The sequence below is a fragment of the Ceratosolen solmsi genome, unplaced genomic scaffold, assembly GCF_000503995.2.
Source record: "Ceratosolen solmsi marchali unplaced genomic scaffold, CerSol_1.0 scaffold1, whole genome shotgun sequence".
Lineage (NCBI taxonomy): Eukaryota > Metazoa > Arthropoda > Insecta > Hymenoptera > Agaonidae > Ceratosolen > Ceratosolen solmsi.
Genome location: NW_011948415.1, coordinates 12,605,497 through 12,623,898, shown reverse-complemented (window position 1 = coordinate 12,623,898; position 18,402 = coordinate 12,605,497). Strand labels below are relative to the sequence as shown.

Below are 18,402 nucleotides of genomic sequence, written 5' to 3'. Positions count from 1 at the left end.
CAGGACCGAGTAAATTAATGAAGACGTAATGGTTGACAGGGTTGGCGGCTCGCTTCCTCTCGCATTCGCCTACTTGGCCGAATGCTGTCCACGCTCGACACGTGGCAAGTGGATTGGCATGCTGGTTGGGGCTGGCGCTCTGGGAGGCGTCTACGCGGCCCTCCTCGCCTGGGCGGTCGTGCCGACAACCGGCGAGATGGTCGTCCTCGAGAACAAGGAGCACTTTAGCGCCTGGCATCGCTTTCTCCTGCTCTGCTGCTTGCCCGCCCTTTGCGCTACAATTGGCCTCATCTTCCTGCCGGAGAGCCCACGATACCTCGTCGAGGTCGGCCGTGACGTCGAGGCCATGATGGTTTACCAGGTTGGTTCTCCGACGTTGCTTTTACGGCGGCTGCAAGGGAGCTAAAGAAGAGCCTGATAAAGCGAGAGAGAGATATTTCAAGTTATCAAAAATTAGTTTGCATGTGACGGAGGCTCGATTTATTTATAAATGTGCGTCTGTTGCACGAATAAATTGAATGAATTTGCTTGATTACTTGTTCGCTATGCATTAAAGTAATTGGATCATCGGCGCAACAATACGCACGATGAATTTTTTTATAAAGTAATGTCGAATAATTGTTGGATTTTATTCAATCGAATAAAATCTCTAATTGGTCCACGATAGTTAAATTCAAGTTTAATTTGTTCGTGATAGTCAATTAAACACATTCGAACAAGCGATAGTCTTAACGTGTAACCTGTCACCCAGTAGCAAACGTTACACCCAATTCCATTTAATTACCGGCCAATTAGCTCGTTCTTGTCTCTATCATCCCGACAGTCCTATCCTTAAAATAATGATTCTCTATTCACAGAGAATATACAAGAAGAACAATTCGCAAAAGAGTGCTGTAGGAGCGCAATATCAACTTTCTGAATTAGAGCTTCCAAATAAAAGGCCACGTGGTTTACCTCCACCATCTCCAGCTAACCGCAATACAAGTGTTTTAGCGGACATTATGCGTTCCATTTCAATGGTAAGTGTACTTAACGTAATAGTTTGAATGAAATTTAATTGAGATATTAATAATGTTGTGTATTCTTTGTAGTTTTGGAGTTCTTTTCTGGAATTATTTTCATCTCCTCACTTAAATGTAACGGTAATACTTCTAGTCATTTGGTCAGCCACGGCATTTGGGTAAGTTTCAGCAGAGTCTATACATTTTACAAAATTAATCAATCACGCGCACAAACTAACCCGAACCATTGGCATTTACAGTTTATATGGATTAATGGTATGGTGTCCGGAGTACCTTAAGCTTTTAAGATCCATCGAGTACGAATCTGAAACAAAGAAGCTGGTTGGCAAGGAATACGTGGACAAATTGTTCACTGGCTCCCTGGAAAACATTCAATACAAAGACTCGAAATTTCAAAACTGCAAGTACGACACTCTTACCCTTTGTCACAAGACCCTTTTTGCACGTACAATTATAAATTGCCCGTTATGTGTAATAATAAAGGTAACGTTCTTCTCTAGATTTTCCAAAATCGTATTCAGCCACGTAGATTTCGATAATTGCTCGTTCCAATCGGTGGAATTCAGCAGTATAAAATCCAGCAAGACGCACTTTACCGACAGTACAATCGTCGATTCTAAGTAAGTGATTGACAAAGTCGTTGGTGTAAATCCACCTCGTCACTAATGCGGCCACACTTTTATCCTTGACGATCCTCAGGTTTATCGACACCGATCTCTCTGCCCAAGTCTTCACTAGATGCAAATTAGAAAATAATACGGAGCTCAGTCTAAGCGGTCCCTGCCCGACTCTCGACTTGGATTACAACATTTACATCGAAGAAGCGTTGTACGGTCACCTTGCGGCCCAGCTTGCGTTCATACCAGCGGCTGCATTGGCTGGGCTGGCGCTCACTGTCCTTCAGCGGCCAAAAATGATCGGTCCGTCTTACGAACGATTTTCATTTATCGAACGGGCCATTACAAGGCTCCGGATAATATACGCCAGACGGCGGAGTAAAGATTTCCAAAATCCGCCGCAATAATGAAAGTCTCAACGAGTTGATACGAGATTTTGTGTAGGAATCCCAGTTGCCGATCCCAGCCGTGGATCCAGCTAACATTGCTGGACACACGTGCAACATTATTATATCCACCCCCATCCCCATCCCCATCCCCATCCAATAATAATCTTAATTCAATGTTTTAAATTGTTGTTATTCTTGGTAGCGCTAACAAGCTTTTTTTCTCTCATTTTTTTCTTCGTTTTGTTTTGTTTTGTTTTGTTTTGGAAATCTATACTCCTAATAATGCGCAACAAATGAGCATAATTATTGATGAAATGTATCTTGACGTTATAGGTGTTTCGTTGTACCTTTCTTCAATCGCTGCACTTTGTCTATTATTGGTTAAAACAAATAGTACAGCCGTCCTTGGCTTCGAAGGGGGATTCATCGCAGTATTTGCAATCGCTTGGACATCTTTGGCACTTGTAACCGTCGAATGCTATCCTACTCATTTAAGGTAAGTTCCCCTCGCCCCCATCCCCACCATCACCAGCCTAAATCTAATGATTACATTGAAATTTCTAGAAGGATTTGTTCCAATAAAATTGAAAGAGCAAAAAAGTATATGTAATATAATCATCAAGATGTGTCATACGCAAAATCTTAATTAATGACGCGTCATGTTTTACGTATTTCCAGCCACACGGGGCTCGCGAATCTTACCGTTTTTCCTTTACTCCCTTACGGCAAGGATTTTTCAAAATACAAAAAATTCCGTCCTTCGATGTGCAATAATAATTGCATTGACAAGGAATTAAGCTGCTCAATTAAAACAGACTTGGGTAGGCGCATTCGATACATGTTTAACCTATCGATTACAGATGTACTGGCTTCGGACTGATGGCAGCCGGCATTCGGATATCCGGTTTAATAGGAACGGCGACGTATCAGACGCTCGTAGGTGCGCCTCTGATCGCACCTGCCTTGCTAACAGCAGCCGCCCTCCTAGTAGCCAGCATCGCGACCCTCAAATTGCCTCAGACGCATACGGTCTTCTTATAAACATCGGGAGATAAAGGGACGTATGCAAGGACATTGTGAGATACGTATCCAAAGAAAATTCGGCACTCGGCATCGTTGATCGCCAACGTGCTTGTACGGGGATGAGCCGAGAACGAGCGCCTTACGAGTGACCGATTCGTCGATGCAGCGGTGAGTCCCGAGAATCTTCGAAAGCGAGAGAGTGAGAGAGAGAGAGAGAGAGAGAGAGAGAAAGAGAAAGAGAAAGAGAAAGAGAAAGTAAATGCTTCTCTTCTCAGTTTCCATTCTTTATAGGGCTGTGGTGAAGCAATGGGATGCCGTAGATCCTTTGCGTGGCTTTTCGAATGGACCCGATTTCTCAGAGAGTGAAATATAAGGATAGGAGCGAGCGATGTGTTTGGCCGATCAACTGCTTTCGTTAAGAGTAATAATATATCTAATTGGCGATTGCTTGTGTTAAATGTAATTGCTCGACTCTCTAAAATGTAATATAGTAGGGATCCTGATGAGCGTTGACTTATTTATCTTTTGTTAAGAGGTGAAGAGGACAATGGGATATTATTAGCCTTAACAAAAGACAAATGGCGCCATTCATGTTTGTTTGTCGTCAATTTCATATGATAATAAAATTTCGTAATCATGTAATTTTGGTAAAAAGGGCGTATGATAAGGAAATTAACCAATTTCGAAAGATAATCGAGAGTATAGAATGTCGACGGTATTGTAATTCAATTGAAATATGGTATAAACGTACGGGATATTTTGTTAAATTATAATGGAATCCGATTGGCGAGATAGTGAAATAAAAAAAGAAAGCACGAGTTTCGCTAAAATGTCGAAATGATATTACGTGTCAGTTAAAATGATTAAAGACAAGTTGTATAAGTTTATTGTCATATCGTTATTTATGACGACGGACTTGGCTGGTTCGAACATTAAAGTGAGCATGCATAAAGTGAAGAAAAAAATCTTTTTTTAACTTTAAAATGTTAATGAGTGTATTTGATGAAGAAAGGAAGAAAGAGAAGCAAAAACAAAAAGGCCAATTAATATTCATTCGTCAAAACTCCGTTGTATACGTCGATCACACGATATCAGAATATGAAACAATTGGATTCAATTAGTTTAAATTAAATTAAATTTAATATCCATAAATTTCCTTGGATTGAAATTGCTCGTTCAAACTCCTTCTTCTAACGCGTATTTATTTATTTCTAATGCCGCGCACCCTTCTTGAAACATTTAGATTTACAAGATTAGAATACAATTAGTTTTATAATTTTTTTTTTTTTTTTTTTTTTTTTTTTTTATTATCGTGCATTCATTATGATTTTTTAACCAGGATTAACGGTTGCTGGAATCACGAGTCAAGCTTATCGGCACAAAGATTTATATTATACGTTAGGTATAAAAGAACGAATTTCAGAGTTTTAAGTTAATATTTCTAGTGATTGTTGCATTTTCATAGGCAGCTTCGAATCAATCCAAAGCTCGTTTTGAGAGAGAAAAAGAAACAGGAAAGACTATTTTAATACCGTAATATTCAATGAAGGTTGTTGCGGAAAATATTCCCGTTGTATGCTAAAGTAAGATGGATTTATCGAGTCATGGGCGACTGGAAATTACACCGGAGGGAGGAAACGTACTTAGAAGGATAGCTTTTTGCTTCGAGACCGACCGAATAGATTTTATTTAATAACTCCTGTATTGCACCGAGGATAATATCATTTTCAATCCAAATAAATCACTCTGCTTTAGTCCCTTATAACATAGACTGTTTAGACATTTGTTTTTAACATCGGAATTGTTTAATTAATAATTTTCTAAAATATTATTATGTAGTAGAGGCAGAAACGATGTTTTTATTCAAGAATACGAATGAAAGTACAAGAGAATTGTAAAGATAGTTGAGAGGAAAATAATTTCTACGAAATATAAATATATTTATAGTTGTATAAATTTGCTTAAGCAGACAGTTAAATTAATTTTATATAAATATCTTAAAATTTGACTAATATCTACGTCACGGTCACGCGCATCCGACCCCCCCCCCCCACACACACACACAACAAAAAAAAAAGATTTCTCCAATTATTGTTTTTTATGAGCGAATGCGATGAAAGTGGCAGAAGGTCGGAAAAATCTTGCAATGCGCTGTCAAATTTTAAATGTAAAATATTTGGATAATTAAAAAGCCTTACGAGCGAATTTTTAATATAGATGTTATAATATTCTGTCAATTGAAATGAAAGAAACGTGTGAGAAAAACGATGCAATTACATCGATGATAAATCGTTTGTAAGATATAAAATAGTCTTGGTGTTAGTATCGACATTTTACACGAAGCTTTTTCACTGAGAAATTTCAATGAGAAATTTGCGCGTGAACTCGTCCGTCTCGTACGATTGTCAAAATTCGGAAAAGAGAAAAAAGAAATATTCCACCGAACTTGTATTTCTAGACGATATGTTACCACTTTTCTACTTGAAACCGATGACATATCACGTAGACTTTTGGCGACACGCTTATTTACATCTCATTAATTGCTTGCCAATGATAGGTACAAAGGACATGTTGCAGCAATCTTAAGGGAATAATTAGCAATTATGACGACTATATAAGGAGTAAATCGAACATTGAAAGATCCGAAATTTAGAATTTATCAGCCTATCGGTCGTTCCTCAACAGTCATCCCCACGACATATAACACAGCAATGCTAACCGAAAATTTTTAATAAAAACTGGCGATTGTTTAAAAATTATACAAGATGAAAGCAGCCTTTACGTTTTGAAAGATTTCAAATATCAAATTATCCCTATTTTACGAGGTATGAAATTTTGAATTTCAGATTTTTTTTTCTCTTCAAAATTCATACGCGATCAATGCGCGAGGGAACAAAAGGACAAATACTCGCTTAATTTTTCTTACGTGTCCATTCATATTGAAAGATTTTCAACTCTCATATCAATAATATATCACGTCACGGTTTCATTATCGCTATCTTCGAAGAAATAATGTACTACTGCAGTGTGTACGTAGTCTCCATTGGACATTCATTAATCGTGTTCGAACATTCGCATTTATACATTATATCTCATATTATCTGATAATCAATTAATAATGTTAAAGCTCAGATATATGCTCGCAATGAAAACAAAAAAAAAAAAAAGAAAAAAAAAAAAAAAAAAAAAAAAAAAAAAAAAAAGAAAAAAAACAAAATAATAATAATAAAATTAAATTAAAAACTGACGATACAAAAGGATTATTAATAACATGAAATTCAATATGATAAGCAATTACGATGGATGGGTGAATAGTGTTAACAAATTTTAATAGGAGGAAGAGGCTTATCTTCGATAATGATTAAGGAATATTGATTTTATAAAATTATTGTACGTATAAACAATTGTATCCTTGTACAGCCTTTCTCCATTCCTTTTTCTCTTGGTTTTCTAAAGTCATGAATTTTTTCTAAAACTTAACTCGACGACGATAATTACGAATATAAAGATTCTTACAATCATTTTTCGCTAATATAGGGTGAAAGCGGCACGTGTTATTTATTAAAACGAGAAACTAAATAAATAAATAAATAAATAAATAAAATAATAACAATATAAAGAATTACAATCGACACTTTTAATTATTAAATATTCTATTGAGGCTTTCATAAATAATTATTTCCAATACGATGCAATACGAAAGTAAACGATCGTATTTGTCTTATCGACTTATTCATTAATTTTATCGAACTATTATCGTAGGAGAGAGTGTAGCTTCGCAAACATTCCGCCTATACATTAAAAGTAATGTCGAGTAAAGTTTGTTACTACGGGAAAGTTAGAATGTAATAGTTAGTATTACAAGTTAAATTGTTTGTATTGGATTTCCATGCCAAATTTCATCTGGTTTTAATATTTTATTTAGCACCAATTTTGGCACCGCAATTTCCTCATTCGAAATTAACTTTAAGACTTTTTTAAAGTGCACTTTGGCCTTTTAAGCTTCTTTAACGGCCAAAAAATTGTACATATGTTTTAAAATCGAGTCTTCGCTTTCAACTTTGAACTTAACGCTGACAATTTTATTTAACACAATTTTATACCTCACCTACGGGAATACAAAACACTGTACTCCGACGAATAGAAAAATATTAATTTATCGAAGAATTTTTGCTCAACTAAGTTTTTACGTTAAATATATTCTTGATGAATTATTGTAACTCGTTTGTATTTCCTTTAAGTCGATTAAATAATTCCATGTACATTTTCAATGAGGTTTTTTCTTGTTTTTTTTCTTCTTTTTTTTTTTTTTTCCTTTTTTTTTCTTTCTTTGAAATTGTAATATTCGTGTATGTATTGTGCATTGTGGTGATTTTAATATTTTTTTTTTTTTTTTTTTTTTTTGAAGATAAATTAATGAGCGTTTCTCGAGCATTTCCTCTTTTTTTGTTTTTACTACTATTATTATTATTATTATTATTATTATTATTATTATTTATTTATTTTTTTTTACTTTGTTGCTAATTTTCGATGATTATTCTTATTCTTATTAATCTTTATGTTTATTAATAAATGAATATGCAGAGGAATAGTTAATAATTAATTACTGGGACAATTTTCTTTGAAAGTTGAAATATTTTCATTTTCACAATATTCTGAATAACATGAAGAATAAAAAGTCCTAACTTCTGAATTTGCCAACAATGATGTAATAATGCTACACTCTAAAATTGTAATTTAGTCCTTTTCGTTTTTTCTTTTTTTCTTTTCCCTTTGTTAATAATTAAAATGATCTGATATCAATACTCATATAATGAAATGATAAATGTATTAATGATAAATAATTCATAGAGAGTTTTATATTTGTACGATAATCATCTAAGAAGATATAAAATTTTTCATGTAACGGACATTAGTCAGTAATGATTATTAATCTATTTAATTATTACAGTCAATGATAATAGAGGTAAAACGTCTAGTGCGTCCATTGTTATTAAATTAATAAGTGCGTCATTCGGAATAAAATGGAGAAGAAATAATAATAAAAAATATGGAAGAATAATGAGAGATGAATTGTTTTAGACGATACCATGAAAAAAATTGCATTAAAAACTATGGAAAGACTATAGAATTTGACAGTGACTTGTAACTTATTCGATTTACTAAAAGTTAGTTTTCAAAATGTTCAAACATACTAACATCATTAATTATTAAATTATTCAGGCTATATGATGAAAACACATATCAAAGGAAAACAAAATAAAAAACATCAACAACAATAACAACAACAACAACAACAACAACAACAACAACAACAACAACAGCAAGTAAAAACTAATTTTTAGTAAATAGAAAAGTTAGTAGTTGCTGTATTTAACTAAGGAGGTGCCACATTAGCAACGACGCTTGTAAACGATTGAACACGTAATTCCCGTCTACGTTAAAATAACAGGAGAATTTACGTTAAATTTCTTCATTAACCATGTTTAATACAACTTAACTATAACTTCTCCTTGGTACGTGAATACCGAGGGCAAGACAAGACTTCTCATGTCCTGTTATTCATGATGTTTTTAATATCATTGCACTACATTTGGATGGCATAATCAACTTCCTAAGGCATTGCAAGGCAAATTGCCTTTAAGTCAGACTTAAGAGCCAAACTTCAGAGTAAATTTACATTGTACTCGTAATATCGTCACTGACGTCCCAACCAATACGACTCGCCGGATTCGGATTTTCATGGACTCGGATCACTCCACCGATTCCACGCACTCCTCGTCATTATGTGAATAGATAAAGTAGACTTTTGCGGTAGAAATTGAACGATTCGATGATACTTATTGTTAATGGATCGTACGCGTAATGTTCAAATTGTTTCAAATTGTTTCAAATTGTTAGTAAAATATAGCAAGACGTGCGTCAATGTTCTAGAAAAGAATAATAATCATCCACTTTGCCAATTAGCGTCGCTTATTCCTTCGACTCGAATTGAGTTTCGACGTCACATGGGCTTAGCTTACCATGACAGCTTGTCGACGCCGTTGAAATTACTAGGCAAATGTTGATTGAAGCTCGTTGGTTGCCTTAGCTAGGCGGTAAGCAACCATTAAATGCCAAAACTTGCAATAATCCAGTAGACGGAGTCCCCGCGTGTCCGAACGGCCATTTCACCTCTTACGACACAACTCTCACGACATCTCGCCTATTCTGTCGATTGTCTGGCTTCGACCGTACATTACGTTCCTCGCAATGTTGACTCACTCTCGAGAGGTTGAACATTTTCATCGCTGCTACTAGCAGCTTGATTCACTAGAAAATTTTCTTCTCACATCCATGTCGGACATATCATATAGTAATTATTTTATTGGACATATCATGAAAATACTTACTCGCGAGCACTGTAGCTCAGTTAAATAAAAATAGAATACTAGAAGGCGAATCAATAGGCAGGTTAGTGCTAACTAGCAAGACGTTAAATGAAAACATGAACTGCTGAACGCGCATTGTTTGTTAAAATAATTGCGGATTATGTATCAATTTGCTGTTAACTCATTGAATACAAATCTTTATCGATTGCGTGAATGTGGCTTGGTGGTTTTCTTTCATATTGCCAGAGAGATAGATGGGGTGGAGGAAGGTAGAGGGAGAGACGAGCCATATTCAACTTATTTTTTAACGATTGCGATGTAGGACCGAAGGTTAAATGCGAAAATTTGGAAAATTTTACCATTCTGTCAAATCACACTAAAACTTGAGTGAATTGCGCGATAGTATTATTACATAGATAATAAATGCTTGTATTGGTATTGCGAAAGTGTCGCAGGCATAGCAAGGACATTTACTTGATCGTTCTATTTTTTTTTTTTTTTTTTTTTTTTTTTTTTTTTAAATATTTACGATCTATAGCTGCCGAATGATACAATTAATGCGTTATAAGTTATTTTCGCATTTTTACATTATGAAGGACGGAAACTAAGCCACCGTAACGTAATGAATAAAATTATGGAATTAAAAAAAAATTTGGGTGAGAGGTTGTAATGCCTGGCGTTCAGTAACCGCATAGAGATTATTATAGTTTTTTCTGTGTGAGAACTTGAATAAACAAAAAGAAAACTTGATTAAACGTAAAGCTGTATTTTATTAAATAATCACCGAATAAGTTCGTTATATTACTGCGATAATGGACAAGCTCTTATTACATGCTACAGCTATGTTCTTGCGCGCTAAAGGACAGACTGTCGATTAATGAAATATAATAATTGACTGTGTATATTTCAATTACGATTATTAGTTAATATAATAGACGTTTAGATGTAGCTCGTTGTTTACCTTTGCGTTTATATTTTGTATATTAGAAATTTAAAACATTTGTAAATTTTCAGTATATACTCTTTTTACAATGTAGGACAAGAAGAGAGAGAGAGAGAGAGAGAGAGAGAGAGAGGGAGAGAGATTGCTATCTGTCAAACAAGCGTTGATGGACAAGTTTCTTTGAACGGATCAGGATTTTCGCGATAGTTTTTGATTTTCACGGATGGTAGAGATGACAGGACGAAACTATGGAGAATACGCGTTTTTCAGCTTTCGCATATTATAATAAACGATAAAAATCTCGACGAATATTTAATAAAATAGAGAAAACCATTTAGATATAAAGATAATTTAGGACAATCTGTATCTGCTTACGTAATAAACTTCAAATATAGACAATTTTAGAACGAAAGAAAATTTCAACGTCCTGCGTGATTCTCCACAAAACTTTTTTAATATTTTCTAAAATAAATTTGTAAAAACCAATGTACCTAGGAATTTTTACGAGCTTATGTAAGAATGCGAAGATAATTTATTAAAATCTCTTTGTTTATGTTATCGCGAGACTCCTTTGCATTTGTAATTTTTAAACAGCAGAATGATTTGGTGAGAGTGAGGGGGGAGGGGGGGGAGAGACAGAAGACAGTGCAGGGCTTCAAAGAAACTTTTTTTTTTTTTTGATCAATTTATTGTAATTAATCCTACGTAATTTAATACAAAAATTAATAAATTGATGAATAGCGAATGAAATGTAAACAATGTAGGCTGTGCTCTATAACGAGCACAAAGCTAATGACAATTGTACATTTTTTAAAGCGATCCGTTATATCGAAACGATCGTGGCATTAAAGCGTGACTCTTGTGGAGTCGTCTTAAATAATAATCATAATTTCAAACAAAAAAAGTAAACCAACAATACGCGTACACATTTTCCGTTCCTTTTCATCTTTATTGCATGGAGCATAATTATTATTTATTCCCTCGCAAATTCTACTGTATATTATATATAATGATAGTACACTCTTTTTTGTATTATAAAAACATAGTAGATGGAGAGATAAAAAAAAAAAAAAAAAAAAAAAAAAAGAAAAAAAAACAAAAAACAAAAATGAGAACGGAACGAGTGTTGTTATTATCCTTATATTCCTAAAAAATCTTATCACATACAAACTGAAGAAAAATAATTTTCATTTATAGTTTTATTTCTTGATACTTAAACTATATTACTGGAATATAGTTTGTATACTTGAACATTGAAAAAAAGAAAAGTACGGATTTTCAAGCATCGGAAATTAAGTTGGCAAATTTTGGAAAAAGCAACGATAATTATCAAGTCTTATGCATTTTTGACAATCCATGTTGCATTCTGTCCTCGAATAGAATAAAATATATTTTTGTTTCGATTAAGAATTACATTGTAATTCTTTCAGCTCGTGAATAAATAATAAATTGCCTCCTTATGATCTAAAAAAGTCACGGTGTTTCGAACATTTTACCAACGACGTTTATATCAAATCAAATTATCGTTATCCTTATTGGCGAGCAATCGGGTCTCGTGCAAACGTAGGTAATGCCGGGTGAGTCAAGCCGGGGATCAAGGTCGCCGCCAAACGCTCACGATACCCAAGACAAATTGCCTTCGTATAGGAAAATTCGACGGTCAGGATGACGGAAGAGACAAAGACGGATATGTCCATGGCAATTAACGAGGCAACGTTGTCCTTAACTATTATTTAGCATCTCTGCTCGTTCAAAGATAAGTGGATTTTACGAAAGCGCGCGTCGTACGTCGCGGATTTTGTGGTATAAAGAAGGAGACAATTTTGTCAAAATTCCAAGTTTTCATCAATAGTATTGTATAAGGATGCGCGATGACGTAGACAAATAATGTTCATTGATCGATTGGTAAAAATTGTCCTTGAAATATCGTGCGAGCGAGTTAGCTGAGAGAGATGACTGCTCAATTTGATATTGAATACCCAATACCATTAATTGTGCGTGTAGGACCGTGTATAGGAAAGAAAATGCGCGCGCGATTAATTTTGACAGATCACTTCCGGATTGACTCGGCTCTGTCTGATTAGTGCAAATGCTCTTTTCTGCCGTGAGAACGACTTTCACACTATCGTCTCCCATGTCATCATCATTGCCAAACAACGAGTATGCGATGACTAGTTTCTTGGATCAGCAGCACTTATTGGCCGCCATCCGCTGTCCGATATTCCTATCTAAGGAAGTCGCCAACTTCCTTATTCTACTTTTAAACATTGTTCGGCTGTTATTTGAGTCGCTCCTATCGTCCGTTAGATTCGCTTCGTGTCTCAAGTATCCCTTGACACATGGACTCACCGATGGTTTACGTGATACGTGCGTGGTTCGAACCGTCTTGGGCCTCCGCAATGCCAATGCCAATGCCCCTAAATTATACACATTTACCAATGTTTTCTGTGCGCTCGCTGAGCTGCAGAACCGTTTAACTCGCATCGGGGGGGGGGGGGGGGGAAAAAAAAAAAAAGGGGGGGGGGGGGGGGGGGGGGGGGGGGGGAATTTTTTTTTTTTTTTTTTAAGTAATTGCATCTTTTTTCGTATGACATTTTTCTTATTATCTCTTTGCATTATTTTTTATTTCTACATTATTATTCTCATAAAAATATTTATCCAAACTAACGACAATTCGCCTTCGTTAATATTACCTTATTTTTCATTATCATTATTATATAACACATAATTGACAATAAACTCACGAGCATCGTATTAACAACAATATAAAATATTTCCTCCCCTTTCGTTCAATTATCATTTGTGTTTTGACAATTTACAGATTCGATATTTCTCTAGTACCATTGAAAATGAAAATTTAATATTTCATACAACCAAACTCACGCGTTTCTTTTTCGCCTAATAGATCTTCTATTCTCTATTTTTATTCGGTATCCTAGGAAAGCCAATCTTATTTATTTATGAAAAAATTATACAAAAGAATAATTAAAAAAAATTTTTTTTTTTTTTTTTTAGCAAATTCACTACTATTCCCATGATATTGCGAACCATTATTAAAACTTCATGACGGATGTCGTTTTCTTTCCAATTAAGTACATCGATACCTGTGTACATTTATATTTTTTGTTTTTTAATTTTAAATAAGGGAGTTTAATAAAAAAAATAAAGGGCAAGTTAAGTTTCGTTAATAAAATTTAATAGTTAAAAATGAATTTGTCATCCATTACAGGCAGGATTAAGGAGATAAAATGAGCGTGACGAGAGACTATTTTTATATTTTAACGATTTGATTGAAATTGTTGGAAAAAATGTTTTGCCATAAGAGAATTATATTTACTTTTCCAATTTACTTGCAAAACACGACAACAGCAATAAAGGACTAATTATCTTGGATTTTGAATGGATTTTGAATGGATTTTGAATGGATTTTGAAGATATTCCATTTAAAGGCAAATTTTTGCTTTGGTTTTTCAGCTTTCCGTTCCAAGTTTCAATGCTATTGCGGCTAAAATCAAACAAGCTTTAAACAAAAAACAAAAGATAACAAATGTATTGGATAATGGTAATAGAGTATGAAGTACATGGGATTTATATAGAACTTAGGATCGTTTATTAGATATCAAGTTTTACAAATATTATCACACACGTCTTTTAATGAATGTTCTCGGGAGATGGCCGTATTGTATATTGTACAAATATAATAATTATATTAAGTGACTATATATACGTATATAAATAATTGATTACTTATAAAATGGTGCGTTCTCATTTTATGTACATTAGTATAAAGCACGATTTATCTAAAGTTTCTTCTGTATCGTCGTCGATTGGTAGGAGAGAGAAAACACTGAAAATACATCGTTCGTTGATGTGAATCGCTTTCCCCCTCTCCCTCCTGTATTTTATCTTTTCATAGTCTTATTTTTTTTTTTTTATTTTTTTTTTTTTTATTTATTTGTTATAGCGAAAATTAACTATCAAGCGGATTTTCATTTTAAACTTTTTTTATTTTTTTATTTTTTTTTATTTTTTTTTACTAACGTTCGCATCGTTTTGTTGCTCTCGGCGTAATTATTGAATCAATAAATAATGTTAATTGTAGATAGTTAAATATGCAACTAGACTAATTATATACTTTTGTGGTAAAATATAGGCCTGTGCGCTTTATTGGCCTATTATAAGAAAAAAAAGCGCCATACTAATTACCATCTCGTTTCTTCCAAACACTAACACTTCATTATCTTTCTTATTTTGTACGCCGTTAAAATGTCTTTATATGATAATAATTCGTCTGTGACACAGTTCGTATACAATATTTATAAGACTTTAGAGCTTTTAATGTTTAAATAGCGCGCCACGCGACTTTGAATACTTTCCTTAAGCACACTCACATTGAAATCTGATATTTTCTAAGCAATCCATTAAGAATGTCCTTGTAAGGCATTAAACATGGCGATAAGTCCTTTCGTAAAACGATATACAATTAATTTAATTAAATAATCCAAGCGATTATCAATATTGTTTGATTTACATGAACCATGTCAGATGAGTAAAATTTTGATTTTCTAAACGTATGTAACGCGATAATGTGTAAGCGGTAGCACACAATATATGTGAAGAAAAAATGCACAGTCTTCTTTTAGGCACGATTATACAATTTTTGTGTACCGCTTGCATGTAATTGCTAGACTTGTCGATGAGATTTACGCTAATCGGGAATATTTTTTATTTGTTTTCCTTATTCATCATCATTATGAAATCATCGACACTAATCTGTATTTACAAATTGGTCTCTCGAGTCTAAAACGCTCAATAAAATACGAAGATTTAAAATTGTAAAAATGCGATTGCAATATTATTGTTATATTAATTGGGGAGAGGGAGAGGGAGAGGGAGAGGGGGAGGGGAGGGGGAGAGTACGAGAGTTTAGTTACGCATATGTAATATATTTAATTTTTGTATGTTTCTCGATGGATTTTTATTTACGAAATTACCGACGGTAATTTGACTTGACCTATTTGCAATCCTTTCCTCAAAAAAAAAAAAAAAAAAAAAAAAAAAAAAAAAAAAAAAAACTTCTTTCTTTTTTCGCTATTATTAATATTGACGAGAACTCGAGATAAACGAATTATACATAATTATACATATATAATAGCTATACAAAAATATAAAATACCTAGCATTTGCAAATAAATGTGTAATGTACTAGAAAGCGCGATGAAAATCTTTCATTGTTTATGTAATATTAGATCTCGGATGAATTTTGTCACCCACATTCAACAATAAGCCCGTCAATGTCTAAAAACTTAATTATAAGTTATTTAGCTAATCGAAGTGATAATTTGCATAGATTATACACAACGTAAGACGTATAGAGAATAATTTTCATGCTTCGTTTGCAAATTTCGTACAATATACACATTTGCGTATAATTATATAAAATTTCCTCGTCACCGTATTCTTCGCGTAAAAACGTGATTTTGTCATTAAATTAGAAATATTCTTGATAGCTACTAATACAGATCTTTTTATTAAGCGTAAAAACTACATCCCTACAATTATACGTACGAATGAGGGAAAGAAATTATGCGCAATTATTTATTAATAATACTCAACTTTCAACTAAAGTCTGGCCTCTTCATCGTCTTATTTATGATACAAAATTATTTTACAACGAAACCAAACTTTCTCAACTCAAATCCACATACGCTCATTTTATACGCTCAAGTGGCCTAACTTCTTTTTTACATCCATAGAATCGATGATCGACGATAATAACGATACTATTTTTCTAAGAAACAATTGCTCTTATTCTTTTTCCTTTCAATTTATCCAATGAGATCATAATACTAGACGACTAACTTTATGTTGGTAAATGGAAAAAGTAACTATTATATATATATATATATATATATATAATAACGGAATTTATCGGCCGAGTTGCTTCTTCAATTATATCTTTAAGAAAGGGCTTAAGAAGCAGCTTAACAGTACGCATAATAATTTTTAAGGCCGTCAAATGCTTAGTTCGGGCGATGCCTCGCGTCCTCGGCGCTCACTCTTCTTCCATTCTCCAGAATCTCCATTGGAATCTAAATGAATCCCAGACAAGAGACTTCAATTCGAATTTCAAATTTGATAATTATGTACTCTGGCAAGTAGCGTCTCATAAACTTTTTTTCTTTCGTTTTCATTATCGTTTTTATTAAAAATAATCACGCTCTCAATTAAAAGGAATAGTCATATAAAATTGTTTTTTGTTCATCGAAAAAGAGACACTTCTTCATTATGGCAGTTTATAGATTCTAGATTCTCGTACACGTTAATATTATTTTTCTTTTTGTTTTTGTTTTTGTTTTTGTTTTTGTTTGTTTTGTTTTTGTTTACGAAGTTACATGACGATGGTCGATATACCTCGGTATACAAAGCATTAGGCTCAACCCAGCCTTTTTGTTTCCCTTTACGTTCTCTTTCTTTGACTTTTTCGCCTTTTGTCTTAATTATTCTGTCTATTACATTACTGTTCGAAGCGATGCTCGGTTTCTTCCATTTATAATGGTCTGCGGGTGCCGTAAGACATCTCGGGATTCGGCCGAAGAAACTTTTTAAATATCCTCTGAAAACTGCTGCGCGCGTCAATGCACACTTGTGCTTAGCTGCAACAACATCACGTTTGTATTTTAAGGTATATTTATGTGGAATGGCGGGCGGGCGGGGTTGGGGTCAGAGGAAACCAAGCATGATATTATTGTGAGAACGCCACGTTCGAGTTCTCTCAATGGGCATGTACGCGGCAAATTAGTGTTTGGCCGTCAAGGTTACTTGCGCGACAAACCAATTCACATTTCATTCAAAGTCAGCGTCAATGCTTCTTAATCATGCTAGTGCAGTTTAGTGACAACGACTAGAGCGACATTATGTTTTCGTGCAATTTGTTTAAAGGGAAAGCAAAATTCGTTATTTTGCAAACTGCCCGTTCGTACTCTCGACTACTTCGACTGTCATTACTTAATTTTTATTTCATTCTATATCATTGTTATTTTATTTATTTATTTATTTATTTTATTTTTTTTCTGTATTTTATTTTATTCTACCTCATTATTATCATTATCATTTTAATTTTCATTGTTATTTTTATGGATTTTTTCTTTTGTTTTTCGTTTTGTTTTTGTTTGTTTTTGTATCAAACGTCAAGTTCATCGATTCAAGTGTACGCAGTCTATCCGATTTATGGGGATGGCACGTGCTTTATAGGAATTCACTCTTAGCATTCAAATTCGGATGCGGTTATGGCGTTCAAGTCTTTCATAAGTCCCTCAAGATTTGCCATCTCCTGGTTCAGCTCCTCGGTACTGTACGACGGCTGCGGAAAGAAAGGGGTCACTCAAAACGTTATTGCCAAAGCGATTCGTTTTATTAATTTATCTTTTTCACTTTTAATGTTAGGCACACACGTTTATAATGTCAGAGAATAATGCATTTTTCAATTAATACTATACTGAAATCAACTTGGCTTGATTATTATCAATAATATTCGATTGTAAGGCCGGGCAACTCTTGGGCTAAATCGATTAATCAGCCGGTATTTATTACATTTCTCGCGCGTTACTTTCAACTTCAGTATAGTTTATGCTCGGGTAGGAAGAATTGCAGACAAGAGCGCTTGCAAGTGGGAACGACTGTTAAGTAAAAGCTTAAAATTTTGTTGTTGATAACGATAGGGGACCAGAAGATAAAAGCAATTTACCTTTAACCTCTCGATCTCTTCGGGTGTGTGATTTGTATTCGTCACAGAGGCAAGTCGATTCTTTATCAATTGACTCGAGCTCGCCGCCTTTTTGTAGGGACTTCCGGATATGGTCGGTCTAACGGTAACTTGAGAAACTGAAAAGTAAAAGTATTTCTTTACTTACTGGCTGATACGAATATTTTTTTTTTTATCCATCATTTTCAAACGACTGTTACTTTAACGAATTATTAATAGTAAAGCAAAATAGAAAGTAAAATGATACGAAAACGAATCATCGTGCACTTCAT

General features: G+C 34.0%; 2 protein-coding genes across 2 annotated transcripts in view; one reads left to right on the top strand and one right to left on the bottom strand.

Moving 5' to 3' along the window:
• LOC105359078 (synaptic vesicle glycoprotein 2B) overlaps nt 1-3,277 on the top strand; it is a 19,191-nt gene extending 15,914 nt beyond the window's left edge. Inside the window, exons 6-13 of the mRNA XM_011495554.1 lie at nt 40-361; nt 858-1,019; nt 1,092-1,180; nt 1,262-1,426; nt 1,523-1,642; nt 1,722-1,942; nt 2,362-2,524; nt 2,889-3,277. Of these exons, the coding sequence (XP_011493856.1) occupies nt 40-361; nt 858-1,019; nt 1,092-1,180; nt 1,262-1,426; nt 1,523-1,642; nt 1,722-1,942; nt 2,362-2,524; nt 2,889-3,069 (1,423 nt within the window). The 3' untranslated portion in view covers nt 3,070-3,277. The remainder of the gene's footprint in view (nt 1-39; nt 362-857; nt 1,020-1,091; nt 1,181-1,261; nt 1,427-1,522; nt 1,643-1,721; nt 1,943-2,361; nt 2,525-2,888) is intronic.
• A 14,267-nt stretch (nt 3,278-17,544) lies between these two features.
• LOC105368896 (neogenin-like) overlaps nt 17,545-18,402 on the bottom strand; it is a 105,078-nt gene continuing 104,220 nt past the window's right edge. The window contains 2 exon segments of the mRNA XM_011508048.1: nt 17,545-17,728; nt 18,113-18,249. Coding sequence (XP_011506350.1) covers nt 17,630-17,728; nt 18,113-18,249 — 236 coding nt within the window. The 3' untranslated portion in view covers nt 17,545-17,629.